This window comes from Dermacentor andersoni, chromosome 11 (assembly GCF_023375885.2).
Source record: "Dermacentor andersoni chromosome 11, qqDerAnde1_hic_scaffold, whole genome shotgun sequence".
NCBI classification, from domain to species: Eukaryota; Metazoa; Arthropoda; class Arachnida; order Ixodida; family Ixodidae; genus Dermacentor; species Dermacentor andersoni.
In genome coordinates, this window is record NC_092824.1 from 85,564,578 (window position 1) to 85,586,102 (window position 21,525).

Below are 21,525 nucleotides of genomic sequence, written 5' to 3' on the forward strand. Positions count from 1 at the left end.
ATTGTGCACGAGTCGCGAATAGTGTTGTAGTACATTCTCTAATGTACACTCTTCACCAATAAATACAGACTTAATCTGTCTTCTAAGCGCGATTCTTGCAAATGTAGAAGTCGGAACCTTCATGACTGTTGTTTGTCTTATACAGTTCTCATGTTGATGAATCTAACTCGTGGAACTATTTTCATTTCGGCATAGGGTCAAGGGAAATTATGGGGTTTAACCACAAATCTGGTTTTCCCATTCATATTGGCAGACCATGTACTGGAGCACCAGTGAATGCTCTGGAAGGTACTGTGATGAGACGCGTGCAAAAATCGGACGCACTTGAGCCGTGCTGTCAGATTCAACGATCGACGACTATGGTCGCCGCTGGCCTTGCGATATTAGTGACGCTGGTTCTTCCGGGGCACATGTCCGTCCAATAAAAAAACATGTTAGCGCACATTTGGATAATATATTGAGAGCGGTTTGGCCATGCTACGGGGTTGGTGGAAAAACAGCTTCAAAGTCGTAACACGAGAACAACCGGTTGCGGAAGTGATAATCCGCTTTCTTGTCATCATTAACGTCCTCCTATGCTAAGAACGGCGCTTAGTTGCCTTTAAGGCGAATAGCATTCTTAGCAGTGTCAGATCAGTTTCTTTCCGGCTATCTAAGGTAACCAAATATATGGGCCGATTCCGGAGTTAGTGCAGTCTAAAAATGTGGGCCATTCCAGTGAATATGTGCTACTGAGTATGTACCGCATCCTCAATGAACCTCTTTGACGCCAACTTGGATATGTACCACTGGGTATGCGCGGACTTCGCGGCGGCGTCGCTAGATGGCGCAGAATGTCGAGGAAAGCGCGACAGGGAATACCGGATCCAGTACACGCCTCATACACGACACATTTTTGCTATTCGCGTACTTGGATAGCCATCGTGAGGGAGTTCCGCCCAATGACCACGTGAATGTGACATTACATTCACAACTCACACTGCTGGCATGATTGGTTTGTCAGGCTCACTACGACGTGACAATGCATAACAATACATAAAGATCAGTTCGGCATACGTTGCAACTTTCCTAGGCGTCTTGAGGACTAGCTTCGTGGCTTTCGCGTTCCTCTAGCTTTACAAACGCAGCTTAGTGACGCACCTAGCGAGGCAACCCGCGTGTTAACAAAAGTACGTGGGTAACAAAATCATAGCATTAACGCTGCGCAGATCACGTCTGTTTTCTTTCTCGCCTGCCGAGAAAGGAAGAGACCCGCTTCCGTGCGCGCAATTATTGACACTGAGCCATTCCAGGAACCAAAGCCTCCTCTAAAAGCCGGCAGTCGCAGCGGCAACGCACATGGTTCGCGTACGACGACAGCGTGGGCACCGGTGGGCACTTAGCGGAAGACCCGCGTGAGAGCCCTTTGGTGCTGCTACCTTACGTCCGCAGGACGAAGCAGACGACACTTAAAGGCTTAGCGAGTCCGTACGCACGCAAGCACAAGTACGCCTCGAAGCGCGCTCTCGAAGCAGGTCGGCGAATGAAAGGGACGTGCGTGAACAAAAAAGATATATATGTGTAAGGTTAAATAAGTGCGGCGTCACATCGCTTCGTTTAGCACCGGCATCGATAAACAGATCGATGCAGAATGGGCCCTTTTGGTGAAGTACGCAGTGCCCCCCCCCCCCCTTTCTTTTTTTCGATAGTTCGTGGCGCGCCCATGTTTTCCTTGGGCGACACGAGGCGACGCGTGGCTTCTGTTCGCCGACAACTGGGTCGGTTCCCGAAGGTTTTATCGTGTTTTTATGTTCCATTTTATTGTGAAGGGTCTTTATCGCTTCTTCGTTCTTGAGATAAGAACTTCCAACTTCGCGTTTTCGCTACATTTGGGCTTCGATCCGCTAAAGTATGCTCAAAACGTCTGCGAACAGGTTAGTGCCTCGTGCTGAAGAAAGCGTTGGAGAAAGGATGTAACTTTCTGTGTTGTTTATGCGGCTACATTTCTACTGAGCCGGAGTGAATGAAAAACGCGCATTCATGAAGGTGGTGGCAAGTTTTTAATGACGCAATTTTAACTTCCCGTTTTCTTATTCATCCGTGGTTTTCTCGGCGACTTCTCACTTATTTATTTATTAATAATTTCTTTATTTTTTGCTGCGTGAGGTGTATAGTGGCAGCAATCCATTCACCATTCACTGGTATACCATGTAATACGCCGATCCCATAGGGCTGTTGTTTTATTTGGCGCCGTCTTTGTAATCACGCATAACCAACTCACCCACCAGCACGTGCTCCATGGGGCACATTCGATTGCAATCGAGTCCGATCGGGATCGAATTACTGAATTGCGATTAGCTCCTTTGAGCAAGCTGCGGAAGGTAGCCAGTCACAGTAGAAAATTGAAAGTGCTCCGTGTGATCAGGTTTAAAAGCTTTATAGGCAACAGGTAGTGAGCAGGAGAATTGGATGTCCAATATCATGTCAGTCTTTTGCAGATGAGCACAACTCCGAAACATGGGCCACCTACACTACGGTCCTTTGTTAACGAGAACAGCCAATCATATTTCACCGTTGTTTACAACTTTGAATATATGACCTGAATGCCTATCAGGCTCGACTCGCAGAAACACGGTGCGAAAGAGAAGGAACACAAAGTCAGAGTACACAGGAGGCACTTAATAACAATTTCAATTTGTAGGAAGCAACACAAAAATATAGAACAGGGCCCAACCCTGCGCCCGGGCATCCAAGACTGATGCATGTAAGGCAAAAGTGCGGTACCTCAGGTTTTGTCAAGAAGACCTAGTGCACGATCAGAAAGACGCACAGATGGCGCGACAACACACCTATAGCGACGTCAAATTGTTCACCTAGTATTTGGTTTTTATGAACCGTAAGGTTTGATTCGTCTATCTACCAGCGATGACCTAAGTTTTGTCGTAGCTACAGACACCAAGACTGTGGGACACTGCAGCTAAAAATAATTGTTGCGGTTCATCTCGCACAACTATGCATCGATGAGAATTGGATAGCATCTCTGCTAGCCAGAATCGGGAAACTGGATAGGGTTACGTAAATAAATGCTTACCGCATTTAAAATACTTCTGCGTTAAAAAGAATATTTTACGCTAGTCAGCACAAGGAACATCTGGACAAGCAGGAATAAGGTGCCTCAGAAAGGGTGGTCAACGTTTCTATAGGAGGACATATACCTTCGTGAAAAGCATAGGTCCTCCTATCGAAACGCTGGCCAGCCTTTCTGAGGCACCTTATCCCTGTTTGTAACTTTTGTTCCACAGTGTGCTGCTCCATCTGTCAGCCCCGATCTTTACTTATGGACTTACAAAAGCTAAAGAACGTCTGTGAGACATCTTTGTACAGGAAATACCGAAACGTTTAATGGAAGTCTTGGTTGAAGTGATACTTAGCTGGAGAGTCAAGGCAATGCAACCTTTCAAAGGAGAAAAAAAATTAAGCTTTCCATATACCTTTTTATCGATTTTATTACCTTAAAGATAAAGCGTACAAAAGAATTTTTTTTTTTTCAGCCGAGAATAGCAATATATTAATACGCTCTCAAGGTGGATTCTTTATAAACGTTTTCAGAAAATAACGCAAGAAAATTATTGCGAATTTTTTTCACATTGGCAAATCATTGCTCCGGATAATTCGAGATATCGATTCGTTATTGCTCGTGCTACCATCTGCTAGTTTTTGGATTGACTCGGTTACACATCGCGCAAGGGTCGAAGCTTGGGACGAGTGGCACAACATTCACAATGCTGCTCGGGGTCATCCGGGCATTCCCTGCCGTGATCGCGGTTGCGCACCTCTTTTGATGCGAGAGCGTTAAGGGCCCCGTGTCGCAGGAAATTCGGCGTCGGCGTCGGCGGCGTTGTCCGTTAGCGAAAAAAATCATCCACGCATCCCGAACCACGCAGGCCCTCCACGTGGCGCATAGGCGTTACTGAACTAATTTGAATTTCTCAAAGTAAAATGCGTTAGAATAACCGTAGGGTACGACATACACAAAACCTGCAGACATGATAGTGTCGGAGTGTAATTTGAATACACGAGACAACAGAATTCTCTTGCGCGGAAACTCAAACACAAACCCCTTTTCCAGCTGCCCTTTGAGGTCTGTCTTAGCGGCCGCGAATACTAGGTGGGGATATTAGGGAGACCTAGTGAGTGTGTTCCTGTCTGTCGTAATGAATTGTGTTAGAGACATGCACTGATAGCGTACATGAGTAATTATGAATATCCTAATTATGAATGAGGTAACCATGCGAAATTTATGGCGCACGGGGCCCGATAACGCTATCGCGTTCCACTCTTAAAGGCGAAGCTTAAGCGTCCTTCAAGTTTTTTTTAATCAACACAATGTGATAATAAAGCTTACGACCCAGTTAGTGCGCGAATTTATCGACGGTAATTTGATAAAAAATCAGGAGCCATTCCGCTCTGTTAAGGTGGATGACCAGCGAAGCTGTATAGCATGCTGCAGAGAAGTGACACAAAATTTTGAACAAAGGTACAAACACATTTATTGTCCGGGTCGGTTGTCATCGTGACGATAGGTACGCACACACATTCTTGTCACCTCTGTCATTAAATGCCTAAGCATCCCTATGCCTACCCAACGAGAAATTTGTCCGTCACGTAAGAGAGAGAGAGAGAGAGAAAATAATGCAGAGAAAGGCAGGGAGGTTAACCAGAGGTAGTTCCGGTTGGCTACCCTGCGCAGGGGGAAGGGTTAAGAGGGATAAAAAGAGAAACAGAGTGGAAGGGGGAGATGGAAAGAAAGGGAGACAAGCACGAACAAAGCGCGTACACTACAGAGCGGTAGGGGGCGGCATTCTTAGAGTCTATCGTGAAGCCCGGTACGTAAGACAATGAATGGCTCATACCGCCTTAAGCAATGGCTCATGCCCCCGTAAGCCCGTCACGTAAGACAATGAATAACTCATACCGCCTTAAGCAATGGCTCATGCCCCCGTAAGCAAGCAAGCAAGCAAAAAAAGAAGACCTACCTGAGAGTCTACTGATTTTGAAAAGGCTGCCTATTCATAACTAATCTACAAAAAATGCAGCGATGAGACGTATTAGCTTTTGCATAGAATGAAGCGATTTTACTTCAAATTCGGGAGCTGAGTTTTTGCACGCGCATATTTGTTGACGGACATGACAAATCCATTGAGGCTTAGCCACAAACAGCTTCGCTGTATTTTATTTTATTTTATTTAGTTATTTCAACATTCTGTCAACCCCATGGGGGTTATTACAGGAGTGGGTAAACAATCTTGACACATACGTGCATTTGCAATCCTGGCTTAAGAAAATACAGGATAGGTGGGAACACATACAGAGACGCAAGTAATATCAATAAGTAAAAGAGAGGACTGCCTTCTCGGCAAGCTCAACAAATTTGGACAACGTTGTTTGCGCGGTAACGCACGGGTTCAGTTCATTCCATTCTCGCACAGCTTGTGGGAAGTAGGAAAACAAAAACGCGATATTATTGCAAGAGAACTCTTCTAGTCTATGTGGGTGCATCTGTCGAGTCTGGCGAGTGGATTACGAGTAATACGAGTAAGTTGGGCGATGTGTAATTTGCACCCTCCGACGCACTGACGGAACATGAAATTCGGTATCCTACCGGGGTTATGGGGCAAGGGAGGGCACGTGCTTGAAATAGTCCAGTTGATGTATGATTTCAGTCGCTGTCCCTCGCTTTGTGACCGTTTCCACTAGTTGGAAGTCAGCGCGCTTTCATTCTGTCAGTCCTTTTTTTCTTTAGTATATGTATGCCGTAAACAAACTTAAACCTTTGAAATTGATTGATTTCTATCAGTCGCTGCCTTGGGGGCCTAAGAGCGTGAATTGTAGACCGACTTCCATCCTTAGTGACGCTTCAGGATATAAACCTGTTTGCAGTGGGCTTCACAAACGCCATCGAAAGGTAGCCAGTATTCGGGAAAGTTGATAGAGCCGGTCTCCATCCGGGAACCAGGAGAATGTATCTTCAACAACGAGGCTTTCATTCGTCGAGTTTCCTCGAAGCCGCATGCTACTCTACAGGCGATTCCAACTTTGCCATTAAAGAAAAGTGCCTGGACTTCGCGGATTTTCTCAGAACTCAAGTCACTTGCGTCATCCGTACCTCCTGCTGGAGTAATGATGCCGGTGACGCCTAAATCTCTTTCCTAAATCACTTTGCAATCCTAAGCCTATTTTACTCTTTCTTTTTTTTCTCTCAGCGCTGTCGTAATGTTTACTTACTTGCTCGCTTATCCCTGCGAAACGAAGACCCCGGCATTTCGCTTCTTCTGCTTCGCCTTTCGGCAACTGTATCCCGGGATATTTTGCTAACTTCCCGGTGAGCTCGGCAGATGGAGCTACGTGCGCGCAGTTATCCGTGCGCAGATTCAACACTCTCGTCCTGGCTTCGACACTTTTCAACAGCGGTAAAATTACGTCCCTCGCCGTTTCCCCTAACCTATTTCAGTGTTTTCTTTTATGTATATTCGTATGCCAACGCGATATGTTTCGAGCTTTGTGACAGCATTCTCTCCAACGCATTATTCACGGTTTCAACCTTGTTACTTCTTCCTCGTTCGTTCCGAGTAGGCGTTGCCTCTCGCTAATCGGCATCGACAAAAAAAAAAGGTTCTTTGGCCCTCCCTACCAACTCGCAGGGCACACAATAAAGTTCTTTTCTCCTCCTCCTCCTTACATGCGTTCTATATTTGCTTCACCGCAATGCAGTGGAGTAATGTAGCGAAGCCTACACAACATACTGCGGTGAATGCAAATGAAAATTTGCGATAGCATTAAGCTTAAAGAACGTGCCATTATTTTATATACCTTGGCAGTGCCTTGAAGACGAAAGAGAGTCAGCAGAGACGTCAAATATAAAGCTCAGCCTGGTCCGTTGGTTCGGGCTTCAACGAGGTCGGAGTGGGCCGGGAGTATATGAGATCGCCCGTACGCTATCGAACCCCAAACCTTGCACGCTACGGTCTCGATGGCCTCAACTCGCGGACCGCCCTGGTTCCACCTTTGGTTCCCCCGCTGCCCCTTGGGAACCCTGGAGGTGTCGCCCGCTTTGTTGTAGTCTCACATGCTCCCCTGAGGCCTTCCCGTTTGCCGGTATTTTTTTTTTTCCTTTTCGCTTGTTAAAAGATTTCACCGCAATGCTCGTCTGCAATGCGGTGAAGGGTACTAAAGTCATTCGTTATTATGGGTTGCGTATAAGATCCTTGAGCAGAGAGCTGCCTTTGTGAAAGGCGACGCATGTACCACGCATCGGTCCATAAACAAGCCTTGAATGGTCAAAATATCGCAGAACCTCCCCCCACGCGAAGGAAATATCTAGACACTCTATCCAGCTCCATCAAATGCGCAGTGCAGCTTACCGCAGCGCATGCTTGCACTGCGGCAAAGCGCACTTGCTAATAAGGGGCAAAGGAAAGTGGGGAAAGTATGTGTAATAATTTCACCGTAATCTCATTTTTGCTGCGTTGCTGATCACACACTAACTGCTCTCTATATTGACAGTTTCTCTCTAATTTTATTTCCTTACTTTAATCTCATCTGTAATATAGTATGACTGACCAAGCGTTGGGCTATCCTCCCCTGAGTCTCCGAGCTCTCCAACCTACATTCCTTAGGGCACCACGTCGCCCGGTCTCATGACCGTGCCTATGGCCTGGCTGCTCTCTTGCCGAATAGGCAAACCAATCCCAGCCGCGCACGGGCGCCGCGCGCGCCGCTGGGTTTCTTGCAACGCCACCAGATGACACTCGCCTCCACGCTTCTGCGACAGCGGTGGCGCTCGCCGTGTGGGGGGAAAGAAAAGAAAGAATAAGAAAGCTCAATTTCACCCGTCCTTGAATACACGGTAATGAGGAAGTAAACGCTTCTTGCGGATAGAATGTATTCGAATTGCGCTACATGCGTATGTGCATGCTGCCTCTGAAACCGTGATGCGTTACAGGTATCTGTCGTACTTGCTAGCAGTCAGTAACTGCGCTTAGCGGAAGGTTCAGCATAATTTTCATGCCCCCGTGCCTGCTTGCTTGCATGCACTCGTCTTTCCACTCTTGATGCTTGATGACTTTAACTACCTGCGGACCTGTAGGTGCTTCTGTCCACATTAAATCCAAGCACTTGTGGAAGGTATGCGTTATACCTCCGGGGCTCACTGGGTGAATCCCTTCGCATTCGGTTTGGATGTGCTGAGTTGTCTGCGGATGTTTGCTGAAGCATACACATGCCTAATCTTGTTGCGAATATTTGCTCCGGTGTGTTCTTTTACTTAGGCAACCAGTTCGAGCCTCAAATGTCAAGGCATTAGCCATTTGTGCTATCGCCTTTGTGCCTTTGTTTCTCTCGATTTCTTTTTGATGACTCCTGGTTGTCTATGGTTGCCTCCCCACCACCGGAGAGCGCCACCTATAGGAACAAAGGCAACTCAGACAGCAGAAGCATCACTGGCTATTTACATAGCTTTAACTATCTGTTCAGTTATTGCATTTCGCCTGCGCCACTCGATTTTTGGCCACTTAACCTTATTCGATACGTGCCATGTTGTGAGGCCTCATCATCATCAGCTTCATCAAAGTTTCTTTTTGTTTTTGTCTTTTTTCTCGAGAGGAAAGTGCTGGCGCCCACCTGTGAATGTGTGCTCCAGTCGGTTCCGAACAAAACAGTTTTTTTTTTTTTCAGTTTCAGTTCAGTTTCAGCTTATTATTCTTTAAATAATAATAAAACTTAAATAATTATTTGAATAACGAACTGAAACTGAAACAGTGCAAGACTTACTGTGCATAATATTGATTCTACTACCGCGTCACTATGTCGCATATTTAACAAAACTGAAACTTATTATTTTAGCCATTCACTTGGAGTCTGTGCTGATGCCCCCATTTATTTTTCTTAATCTCTCTCTGTTATGCAAACATCGCTATAAGAAATCAATTTCAACATTCATTTGTCCTTCTGGTGTAGATGTGCGTATATGCGTGTCATAACTATCAACTCTTCTTCGCTTAGAGTACTTGAAGGCGTTCATCAGGCGATATCTTTCCTTTTATTGTCATTTGCCGACGATCGTGTCAGGCCGCCGTCTGCTTATATAGTCGCTTGACTGCTTTACCTTAATGCTGTGCTCTTCGTTGTTTTGCATTATCCAGTATATGCCATATGGTAATGTGAGCAGATTCTCGCTGACTGAATAACTGAAGAACCTAAGCTTGCTCAGTGCTCTTGCCTCTATTCCGGTCATGCATTACGTGGCATAAGCCTTGTTGTATATGTAGAATATGCCCCTCCGGAGTTCATCAGGTCTTTGTCATCGGCTTACGTGTTACGAAGGTGCGTCCCACCGCTTTCCGATGCACTATGCCGTCTGCTCACAACAAGCTCCTTCTGTCTTCATCTGGTGTTTTATTCGTTTATCTCGTCTGCTGTCGGAGGCTTAGTTTCTGTTTTTGTCTGTTCCTGATGTCATTGCCGTCTGCATGTCTTCGACTCGTCTGCAAGCGCCGTCTGCTGTGCCCTTCGCTCTTTTCGGGCGTTGTCTGCGCCCATGCCGAGCCTGTCTTCGGATTATTCGCCCCGGCATCGGCTCATAATGGAGAGCGTGTGCGCGTCTGCTAAAAGCCTTCCACTTTACGTCACCTCTTGGCCACGCGCTTTTGTTCCTCGAACTAAGCCTAAATCGATCGGTCCCCTCACCCGCCAGCTCGTCAACCCTAAGTGACAGTCGGGGAGGCTGTCGTTGGGTCGTGTCGAGCGCTCCACAAAAGGGCGTCTTTCCCATCGACCGCAAGGCGAGAAAAGTTGTTCTCTTGGAATTTAGGTGTGTCGTAAGAGCCCGTGGACTTTTTTTTTCTTGTGTGTATTTTGAATATTTGCGCGAAAACTCATTGGAAGGTGGTCTAGACAGCCTTTCGTATCTTCCCTTTTACTACTTTCGTGACCTCCCGACGTCAGTCAAATCGAGTCGGGCATCTGTATTCCCGCGGTCTACAGAGGGGCTGAGTCCGCTGAGATATAAAAGCGTGTGAAGACGTTAGACGTCTGTCAGTCGGCTGCACGTATTTGACATCAAGGGGCCGCGCGGCTGCTGCCCCGAGGCATTCGCCAGTTGTGGTGAGGCGTCGTGCGGCACTTGGAAGAGATTTCTTGTTTTTGTTTTTTTCTCTGTGTTTCTCTGTTTTCTCTGTGTTCCTTGTCAAATAATGCGGTCACTATACGAATTCGGTCACGGACCGAGACGGGCAGAAACTCCCGCTAGACTGCCAACTTTGGTCCGCTGGCCCGACAACATTAAGAACTGTTTTAGTGTCAAAGTAAATAAACTTAGAAGCTCTTCTCCTTATGAGAATTATGAGATAACGGGGTCCCTTAACAACTTTGCTGGTGTCCCAGAAAGTGTCAAAGTGTCTTATTGCAGATGCACTGTTTAAGCACGTCTGTAATAAACGTCTTTATCGCTTCGTCACAACATGCTGACCGATGTCTTAAGAGCGTAATGATTTGAATCTGTTCCAACTGCGACGTAAAATGTATAGCACGTTTTCGCAAGGAATTCCCTCATTTAGTTGTCTTCACCGTGCCCAGGGAAATGCATAGATGTCTTTCTCTTCACTATAGTCGTAGGATCTTGACATACGGTTTGTTGCATGCTGTCGCCGCAGCTGTATGGGCACACATAATAATGCGAATGATTATTTTTGCCGCATTCCAGGCGCATTGCGGTAGGCAGGTTCCTGTCCCGCCTCGTTTCAGGCTTGTTCATTAAAAGGGAATGCTTGATAAATGGCGGGATCAATTGAACCTGTCTTCACCACAGCATCCTGTTGCTCTAAACAATAGGCCACGATCATGTTGTTGTTGTTGTTGTTGTTGTTGAACCGGCGTTGTGGCGTGAGTACTAGCTCTCTGAGATGTTTGGAGAGTGCGTCGCGTGCCACTTTATCGCAGTCTTCCTTCGCGGCAGCTTGCACATTGAGACGCTGCGTTAGACTGTACCGTTTTCAGGATCGGCCAGCACTGCCCTGTCCTTCCTCCCTAGCAGCCAACGATGCGTAAAAGCTGTTCGACATTGTACCGCCTTCATTATCGGTCCAGTTCGAACAGGTTTTTAAAGTTTCTTCGCCCGAGTGCAAATGGCATCACAGATTTTACACATGACGCATAGACGTAGGCACGTACGTGCGATTGTATAACACTTAGTCGTAGTTTATGTCGGATTGATCCCCGCAATCAGGATGTCGTGAACTCGCGTCGAACGGCCGGAGTACGAACGTAATGCCGCCGTCTTCATCCAATTGTTGTCACCGTCGTCGTCGCCTTACTGCTGTCTTCAAACACACACACAAACACACACACACACAAACACACACACACACACAAACACACACACACACACACACGCACGCACACGCACGCACGCACACACTCACTGACTCATTCTCTCTCTCTCTCTCTCTCTCTCTCTCTCACTCACTCACTCACTCACTCACTCACTCACTCACTCACTCACTCACTCACTCACTCACTCACTCACTCACCTTACGCTACACAAACGCGTTGATCCACTTGTTAACGTTTTGCGAAACCCCAAACGATGCTGAATAGCCATCTACCTGCAGAATTTTTCGATTTATTTATTTATTTGTTTATGCATCAATCCCATAACTGGGGATTTTAGCAGGGTGATTTACAAAATACAAAAGTTAACAAAGCTTGCACGAACAACCAAACAATACAGGTTTCACGTGAACCTGATGACGCGACAAAATATGCAATGCAGTCACTCTAATCTAGATACAAACGATATTAGTGCTGGCGCCAGTAGAGAATTAATAGTAAGGTTATTCCACTCGGTAACAGTTCTTGGAAAAAAGGAATATTTAAAACAATTACTTCTAGTAGCGAATGGTGTTATTTATAGATCACGGCGGTGCCTTGTGACATATTAAGATGAGAAATAATTCTGTCGTATCGATGTTATAATGCCCTTCAACTGATAAAGAAAATAGAAGCGTGAACAATTGTTTCTCCGGCTGAAGTTCTGTAGATTGGCTTTCGACAATAGATCAGTTATCGATGTGCGGCCGAAACTATTTGAAAACAGAAGGAATACACTTTTTTTTGCACACTTTCCAGTTTGTCAATATTTGCTTTTATGTATAGGTCCCAAATAATCGCAGCATAATCAAGTGTTGGTAGTATAATTGTCTTGTATGCCAGCAGACGGACTTGAGGTGTCGAAAGCTTAAGTGTTCTCCGAAGGAAGTACAGCTTACGGCATGCATTGCTGGTTACAAGTTTGATATGTTTAGTCCAATTAAAGTTATTGCTAATCAAAACACGTAAATTCTTTTAGTATGTAACTTCAGAAAGGTGCACATTATTAGCAAAATAGACGAAGGTAACAAGGTTTTTCTTTTTCGTAATTTTCATAAAGACTGTTTTGTTAAAGTTAATGGACACTTGCCAGGCTTGACACCACGCACAATCTTTCGGAAATGCCTGGTTTCATATTAGCTGACCGGCAGAAATATTGACAGTGCAGCACAGCACACAGTCATCGGCGAACAGTTTTCTGTTAGCGGGGATATCGTGTACAATGACATTAATAAATATTAAGAAAAGTAATGTCCCAAGCACCGGGCCTTGTGGGACGCCAGAGTCAACTGGAAGTCGTCTTGACGGTCGTTCTTTGAAAACGACATATTGCTGCCCTTTGCTAAGATAAAAGTTCAGCCAAATTACGAGTTGTCTGTTCTGTAGTGTTTTTTCGGGCTTAAACATTTATTTTTTATGCGAAACCTTGTCGAAATCCGTTTCAATGTCCATAGAAATTGCACCAATTTGGTGCCCATTATTTATTGAGTTGGGAAAATCATGCAGCGTTTCCACAAGCTGGGTGTAAGCTGAAAACCTTCTTCTAAATCCATGCTAGTATTTAATTAGTGAGTGAGTGAAATAACTTTAATATTTTGAGTGAAATAACTTTAATAAATAATTTCTTTTTCAAGAAACTCTGATTTGTGGTTATGAATGATGTGCACGAGTAGTTTAAAAACTGCGGACGTTATTGATATTGAACGGCAGTGAGTAATCCATTTCTTATTTTCACTTCTATGAAGTGTTTTTAACCTGACAATTCCCCAGGAACTTGGTACTTGGCCTTCTGCCAACGACTTCAAAAAATGAAACATGCAGGTACTTAGCAACCCATTCGGCGTACATTTTCACAAACTAATTTGGAATATTGTCTCGTCCACACAGTTTGTTAAGATCAACATTCAGAAGCATATTGAAAATGCTCTATCCATTAATGACTACGCCTTCTACAGGTGACACAGAGAGATAAAAACTATAGGAACAACACTATTGTCGTGCTTAAATGCCGAGTTAAAAATGCTCATTAAATGCATTAGAAATATTATTTTCGTCATCTTCTAGTGCGCCATCTATATGAAAAACTTTAGAATCATTAGATTTTGGGGAAAGCGACCTCCAAAGTTTCTCTCGTGACGCCGAAATAATGTTGGGCAGTGATGTTCCGTAATAACGCTGTTTGTCTACATAAGTATGTTTCTTAAGTTCAGAAAAAAATGGCAGGAATCCTTTCGTTCTGTGATAATCGGTCTAATATAACGTCGATTCCCACAGCACATAGCATCTGCATATCTTTTTGTTACTTTAGACAACTGCAATGAGCTTTAATCACACTGCGTTTTGCTTGACCAAACATTATTCGATCCTGCGCGCCTTTTTGATCATAATAAATTTAATCATCACCAATGTTATTACGCTTCTCGCCGGTGCATTCCCCAAACGGCATAACGTTATCGCATATAAACGCCTTAATCGATGCTAAGATCCGGTGCACTTACGAGGCAACGCGCCAAACGCGCGAGCGTGAGATAATCCCGTGTTATTGGCATTACCGACGCTAATCCTATATCGACTGCCGCCCGAACTCCTAACGAAGACCCGAGTGCATGGAAGCAATTTGTCGCCACCTTTAGCTCGCCGCTTTGCGTCGTCCTACAATGGTTACTTTGGCCCTTCTCTTAGACAAACGCGGTGCTTTCATCCTGTGCCCCCTTCACTGACGAGAAAAGTGTGTTGCTTTATTTGTTTGCTTTCTTTCTCTCTTCCCTAGGCAATTCTATCCAGGCCCGTCTACGATAATCCCCCTTGTTCCGAAAGGCCATCTTCCGCGTCCTCGCCTGCAGTCTCTAGGCAATCAACGCTTACAGGCGTGCGACGGATTATGGAAGGCCTGTGAGCCATCATCGCCGAGCAACTGGAACATCAACGGAAGAAGACTCGAGCACGCGACAAAGAGCTCTCCCGCCGATGCACTAAGCCACTAAGAAAGGACTAAAGGATGGCGGGCCCTCTAAGCCGGGGCTTCTAATTACCTGCTTTGCGTTTAGCAGACGACGAAGACCCGAGCAGACAAAAATAGTGGCGAAGGTGAAAACGAACGAGCAGACGACCGGAAAACAAAAGCAGATGCGTGAAGCAAGTCAAGCGTGCGCTTTGAGAGCTTTAATCCCCTGTGCTATCGATAGATGATAAAGAGTCGTCTGCAGGACAATTTTGCAGAAGTCCTAACTAACAAACGACGGCGACTGAAGCAGTAGAAGACAGCTAGGAACGCCTTGCTGACGTTCGAGACGAAAACTGGTTGTCTGGGAAGAAATGTCAGGTTACAAAACGTGACTGCTGCTTCAACATCCAGGCAACTTGAAGGCCTCTAGGACGACAATAACTCCTGCGTTAAGCTGGTGTTTTAACAGGTGCGAAGGAGGAGAAGCAAACTGCAGACAGAAGGTCTGGGTTGTCTCGATAAAGCACGAACTTTGTGTAGTCAACGTCGTTCGAAAATAACGAGGCGCTTTCAGCGTTTTAACGAGGTTCCTTTTGGGATCGGATATCCTCTTTCTACTACTCTGGGTGGTGTTTAAGGTGACTGAAGAAAGAATTCATTGTGCGCGTGATAACAAGAAATTGAGAGAAGACGGTGAGCAGACGACAGCGGAGCTTCCGAAAACGGACGGCCTTTCATGCCAGGAGCAAATTCACGCACCACCATGTCTGTTCACACGCCGCCGGGTCCGAATCTGGAGTACGGCCACAACAGAGTCCTCACCTGGCTCCAAGACTGGTGAGACAGATTTTTTTTCTGTTTTTTTTTTCTTGACAAGAATATCTTATAGGATCTGTTAACCGAGCTTCAGTCGCGTTTTGAATATAGCCATATACATTGGCTCGCTGAGTGAAGGCGTGTTAAGCCTGGCTACACTCTAAACTCACTAGCAGCTCCGAATGCCGCCTTCGCATATTACTCTGCGGCTGACGGCAACAAAGGTCATATGTTAATTTGATTGACTCATTAAATGGTAATTGATGCTCTGTATGTTATAATTTTATGCGTGAGGCAAGCGTTCTTCAACCACTTATCACTTTACCAATTGTACATGGACATATACTAATTTGAGCACAATTGCTGTACGATGGAGCGAACGAGAGTAGCCGATATTACAGTTGACATTACGAGAAAAAATGGAGCTGGGCCGGCCATGCAATGCGTAGGGCCGGTAACCGGTGGACAATTAGAGTTACAGAATATGGGAGCGAAAAGAGGGGCAATGTAGTTGTGCTCGACGTAGAACTAGGCGGCGAAATTAGGAAATTTGCTGGCAGAAGACCGTGTCAGCTAGCGCTAACAGGGGCAAGCGGAAAGCACTGGGAGCGGCTATCGTCCTGAAGTCGACATAACTTGGCTGATGTCGGCATTATTTGGAAATGTTGCGCTGTAACGATCGCACTGGCATCAGTTTGCCGAATTTGAGCGTGCCAGGTCTGCTTTTCTTGCTCAAATTCCGTGGGCAAAGAAAAAAAAAAAAGAAGGAATCCTCCGAAAACTGTTACTCGCGGCCTTCCTTCATGCCTGGCATTCTTTCACTCGGTTTACTACAGCAATACAGATTTTGCAACTAGGAATATTCTCCCAACGCATAATACCTCTTCATGCAGAGATCATCGTCTGAAAGTACAACCAGTTTTCGCAAGAACATTGAAAGATGAGAACTCGCCATTTGTGTTGTAGGCAAAAGAGCGGAATGATCTGCGGGAACGAATAGTTACTCTTACTGATGTGTCGTCCTTTAAGGTAGAACTGCTGATCAATCTGGATCGAGTCGACATTCAGTAACCCTAATCCCGCCATTATGCATGAAATCGATATATTATATGGTATACCTCTTGACTGGGAGACATCTGTAGTGCTCTTCCGCTTTGATTTGTAAATGCTTCATTTGTATTGTACTTGTTACAATTGTTATTTTCCTTGGTGTCTGTAACCTTGTTGTACCTTATGATTGTATAATAATCTTCCCCCCATGTAACGCCGTCTGGGCCCTCAGGGTATTGAAATAAATAAATAAAGTACCGCTGATTTTAATAGAGTTGCGCTGGTTCTTCGCCTTTGCTTTGTCTGTACGCTATACCGTTTTTATTTTTTAAACATTTTGCCGTGCGAGAAAGTAGTTTTTCTGGCGACGCCTCCGGAATCACCTCGTGTCACTATTTTTCTTTTCTTTGTCCTGCCGGCAGGATGAGTGTGAGCACGGTCGACGACGAAAACCTCGGCCCATCACCGATGAACCACTACGCCACCATCTCGTCGCTGGGTCACCGCTCCGTCCGCTCGGCTCCGCGCGACTACGTGGACCCGGACTACGTGGTGAGCTTCTTGCCGCCGCGTTTTGTTGTTTCATCTCGAGCGAAAACCACTCGTAAGGTGTTACCGGATGGGGAAACCGAATTTATTGGCTCCAACGGGATTACACGGCCCCAATGCAGGCCTGTGCCGTTGGTTCACACCTCGTATAGCCTATTACACAGAATCCTGACATTCTGCACCGGGAGTGGCAACCGCGAGTTCTCCGAGCGTTCTCGGTATAGTGCTCCACATTCTCCGAGCTGCCAATGAGCCTCACGGATGTCAGTGCATTGGACAATAGGATGTTTTGAAAAAACAGGAAGTGCAGAGAGGTTAACCAGGAGCAAGTCTCCGGTTCGCGACAACGGTACGGAGGTTTAGGAGAAAATGCTTCTAGAAAGAAAGCTCGGGAAGACGGGAAAGAAATTGTAGCTTCTATAGAGGGGTTAACACAGTCCCGTGGATTAGAAGAAGCAAAATAACGCCTCCATGGATTTCTCATGGGATATCGACTCACATCTATGTTGATTATCTCGTCCAACCGAAGGCGGTCATCGAACTTGTTGAGCACAGTGGGGGTTCAGCTGTTGAGCATAGGATTTATTAACTGCGCTAAGAAGTTATGAACTTGGTATCCGGGTATCCCTGTGACAACATGGTTCCTAACAACATCGCTTCTCCACGTAACACCACGATTCTCCTTAGCGAAATATTTACTCGACGTCAGCTGGGTCGGGTTATGGCGCATGTGGGTTCCTCTCAGAGTAATGCGTAAGGCTTTCGGTCACCTCTTCGGTTGTCGCATAGTTAGCCGTGGGCACCTTCATTTCAGATGCGCAATGAACGCGCTTTAATCCCAGCCGGAACGCCATTATGAAAAATTCATTTTAACGCGAAAAAAAATTTGTACGTGGCCTCACGAGCCTAGACATTAAATGTATTTATAACGCTTTCCGATAATGAACAGCAGGTTGCCATTATCCCTCAAGAGAAAAGTGTATAACAGCTGTGTTTTACCAGTACTCACGTACGGGGCAGAAACCTGGAGGCTTACGAAAAGGGTTATACTTAAGTTGGGGACGACGCAACGAGCTATGGAAAGAAGAATGATAGGTGTAACGTTAAGGGATAAGAAGAGAGCAGATTGGGTGAGGGAACAAACTCGAGTTAATGACACTTTAGTTGAAATCAAGAAAAAGAAATGGGCATGGGCAGGACATGTAATGAGGAGGGAAGATAACCGATGGTCATTAAGGGTTACGGACTGGATTCCAAGGGACAGGAAGCATAGCAGGGGGAGGCAGAAGGTTAGGTGGACGGATGACATTAAGAAGTTTGCAGGGACGACATGGCCACAATTTGAGCATGACCGGGGTAGTTGGAGAAGTATGTGAGACGCCTTTGCCCTGCAGGGGGCGTAACCAGGCTGATGATGATGATGATGATAACGCTTTCCTTCTTATCTCCTTATAAAGCCAAGAAGGCTCGTGTATATACGCGCTCATTCCTGTGCGTGCACGAATTCTTTTGTAGAGCTCGTCGTCTGCACCACGGAGATACTGTATGTAAAATTTCCACATGAATGTCCTAAACAGAAATACGACTCCAGAGTCTATGCCATAATATTCAGCGACGTTTCGTCCGCTGTTGGAAACGTAGAAAAAAACGCCGATTTGCTTGAAGCTTCGACGTTCAGGCTTTAGACTATTGCGTGGATTCTTGCATCAAGCCTCCTGACGTTCAGTTATCATCGCAAAATTGTTGTATATGAATATTTATTGTTGTTTAGCCTCTAATTTCTCCGGTTAGATGGATTTCAGGGCGTTCAAGCGTGAACAATCATTATGAACTTTACAACGCGAATGAATAATATATGTACACTTGGCGAGTGCACACTGAACCTCGCATTCGCCTGCCGGTGCACACAGTGCAAGCTACCATAATTTATTGATGCACTGGAAGTTACGTAATTAAGGATATAGAAATTCTAAACACAAGACATGAGGAGATGCAACAAGAAAATGACCAACCAAGAAGTGTGCACGCTGGCTCCTCAGCCGATTCGTGCCATGCAGTACACAAATCCATTAGTCACGCGTCATCCCTGCAGTTTCTGAATGATCCATATTTATTCCTAGCAGTAACGTTAGCGCAAGACTCGCGGTACACGTTCCGGCGGTACAGAACGTGGTCCCGCGGTACACATTCTGGCCATAACCTTGCGGCCACAGCACTGTGTTCCCCCATAGTTTCGCGTACTTCCTCCGCACTCTTTCTTCCCCTTCTCCCTTCCCCCAGCGTATAGGGTAGCCAACCAAACTCTTGACTGGTTAACATCCCTGCCTTCCTTATATTCTTCTCTCTCTCTCTCTCCGCACTTCCTTCGTAACTTTGTCGTGGACACAACGCACCAGAAATGCGTAAGAAAAGCGCGCGCACCTGGTTGGCGCTGCAGTCGTTCGTGGTTTCACATGCTGCGGTACCTCTCTGGCGACCGATGCACGGGTCTATGGCGCTGAAAGAAGCGCGTATGCAAAACACCTGTAGACGTTATTCATAGTGCTGCACGCCTTTGTCTGAACCTAGTTCACGTATCACGAGGTGTTGGCGATGCCCCGAACGTATACGTATACTTGAAATTCCGCGCACGCGATGAATATGAATTTCTATTTGCATACTATTCCGCGTAGCACGACACCACTTGGAGACCGCAGGGGCGACGCGAGCAGTCGAATTCCCGGCATGTCGACGATGCCGGTTTTGGTGAAGCCTGCTGCGTGCGCGAGGAAGCAGGAAAAGTTTTTCTTGTTTGTTTGTTCTTTTTTTTCTCCGTTTTGCTCTTTCTCGTAAAATTGTAGGGGGTGAACTTTGGTTCGCACTTGGTCGGATGTGGCGCATTACCTAGCCAAGCCAGAGACAAGCGTCTGTAAAGAGACTCCTGCAGGGATGTGCATGTATGAATTCAAAACTGGAGAAGTTGGTCGCGTGAGGGGAATTAATAAACTGTTAAAACGTGTCCGTGTCGCAGGCCGAAGTTCGCATGGTTCCTCATCTGTATAGCGACGCTTAGTTCAGCTTGCTCGCAGGTTAAAAAAGGGCACAAGAAATACGAGGAAATGGCAAAGGAGCTACGACGCAGCGATTCTGAGTGTGATGTGGTATTTGAGTTTAGAGCTATAAATGGATCAACAGCTGCTCTTTCTGCTGTTTCTGGAGCGCAGGAAAGTGCATTTTCGCGAACCTGATACCCGGCGTTGGCGGTGTGTGTACCTTTCCTTGTGGGTGTACCGGTGTGGCAAAGGTGAAAGAGATGTTCCGAGGAAAAGCGCCGTTCCGGCTTCCGACCTCGGGTGCTGCCGTCCTCTCCCGATACCTATAAACCGTCCAATGTTTAGCAGTCTTTCGCGTGACGTCACGATTAGAATCGGAGATGTCGTACCTGCGGCCCGCTTAGCGGAGGTGACGGCTATTTCGTCCGTGAAGATGCTGCATCGAGGCTTCTTGCTGTAGCATCAGTTGTGAAGCTACTCGTTGTGTGTCGCGCCGAGTCGGCCAATAGGACGTTGTGGTTGTGAGTGACGTGTTGATGACGTCGTTTGTGGGAACGAGTGCTTCGTTGCAAATGCGGTGAACTATTGGAGAACGACGCCGACTAGAAGGAATTAATTGCTGCATTCTTTGGATAAGAACGTTGCTTGGTTCACAACGAAATTTCACTGGAGTGGTACCGCCCCGTGAGTTTGTTTTGTCCCGGCTTTGGGCATCTGGCGTTAAAAGCGGTTGTTGTTAGTCCACAGCTACTGACAGCTCTGGAGAGACTTAGCCACACAGAAGTGCAGTGTGTGTTCACGACAGGGTGTTGTTGATCCGCTTCCTCGGTTGCATCTGTCGACGCTGAGTTGCGAGAAATAGTGTGGAAAAATGCGTGACTTGCCTGAAGACGCCGCTGCCGGCTTCTTTCCGGAAGCAAGCTGCGACGAGCCGGAAGCCATCTACGTGTCTGCGATTATGGCGAGTATACAGTTCACGACGCTTTCCTTTTTTTTTTTCTTTTTGCAGTGATGTCCTTGTCCTGAATGTAAGCTAGATGCTCGTGTTCTGTAAGTAGTTGAGTTATGCGAATCATAAAATTATGCAAATGAGAGAAGAGATCTGGGGAAAAAATCTATTGTTGTGGACCTTTCTTAGCTTTGTGATCAACTTACCTAGCCACAAAACATACATACGGGAGTGACCTGCAATCTTAAGTCTTGCCATGAATACAGAATTGGTGGGGCTTACATTCCGTGGGACAAAAAGCTTAATTCAGGGAACTTAATTTGCGGGTCAAATTTAGTGCCGAATATATTGTAAGTTCTAATATTCTTTTAGATTTGTACCAGTACACTTGGCATTTTCTATAATCGCAATCATGATTGCGCTTTTTCACTCCGCCTAACAATTGAAGAAAAATCATTAACTTAATCGAAACTGGTGTTATTTCCGCTACGTGAAGTAGTTATGTTGCAAAATAATAGGAGTGTTATTAGAGCCGCTATCAGCGTCTGGTATTCAAAAGGCCAAATAAATCTTTCTCTTGTATAGACCCTGGACCTGAGGACTATTATTTTACATTACACATCACATTACAGTTTACCGCGTAAATTCTTATGGAGCTTTGGAGTGTTTCTAAAGCTCTAGTACAAAAATTATTGTAAACATTAAGCAGAACACACAATCCCCCAAGCTACATACGAATTAGCTAAACGGAACTGATTCTGCGCGCTTCGCACGTTATAACC

At 45.8% G+C, this 21,525-nt stretch overlaps 2 protein-coding genes across 2 annotated transcripts in view; one reads left to right on the top strand and one right to left on the bottom strand.

Moving 5' to 3' along the window:
• Positions 1 to 21,525, bottom strand: part of LOC126517776 (ATP-binding cassette sub-family G member 5) — an 80,776-nt gene that overhangs the window by 58,020 nt on the left and 1,231 nt on the right. The window lies entirely within an intron of this gene.
• Positions 1 to 21,525, top strand: part of LOC126517775 (ATP-binding cassette sub-family G member 8) — a 320,167-nt gene that overhangs the window by 25,341 nt on the left and 273,301 nt on the right. The window contains exons 2-3 of the mRNA XM_050167566.3: positions 14,174 to 15,184; positions 16,636 to 16,765. Of these exons, the coding sequence (XP_050023523.2) occupies positions 15,084 to 15,184; positions 16,636 to 16,765 (231 nt within the window). The 5' untranslated portion in view covers positions 14,174 to 15,083. The remainder of the gene's footprint in view (positions 1 to 14,173; positions 15,185 to 16,635; positions 16,766 to 21,525) is intronic.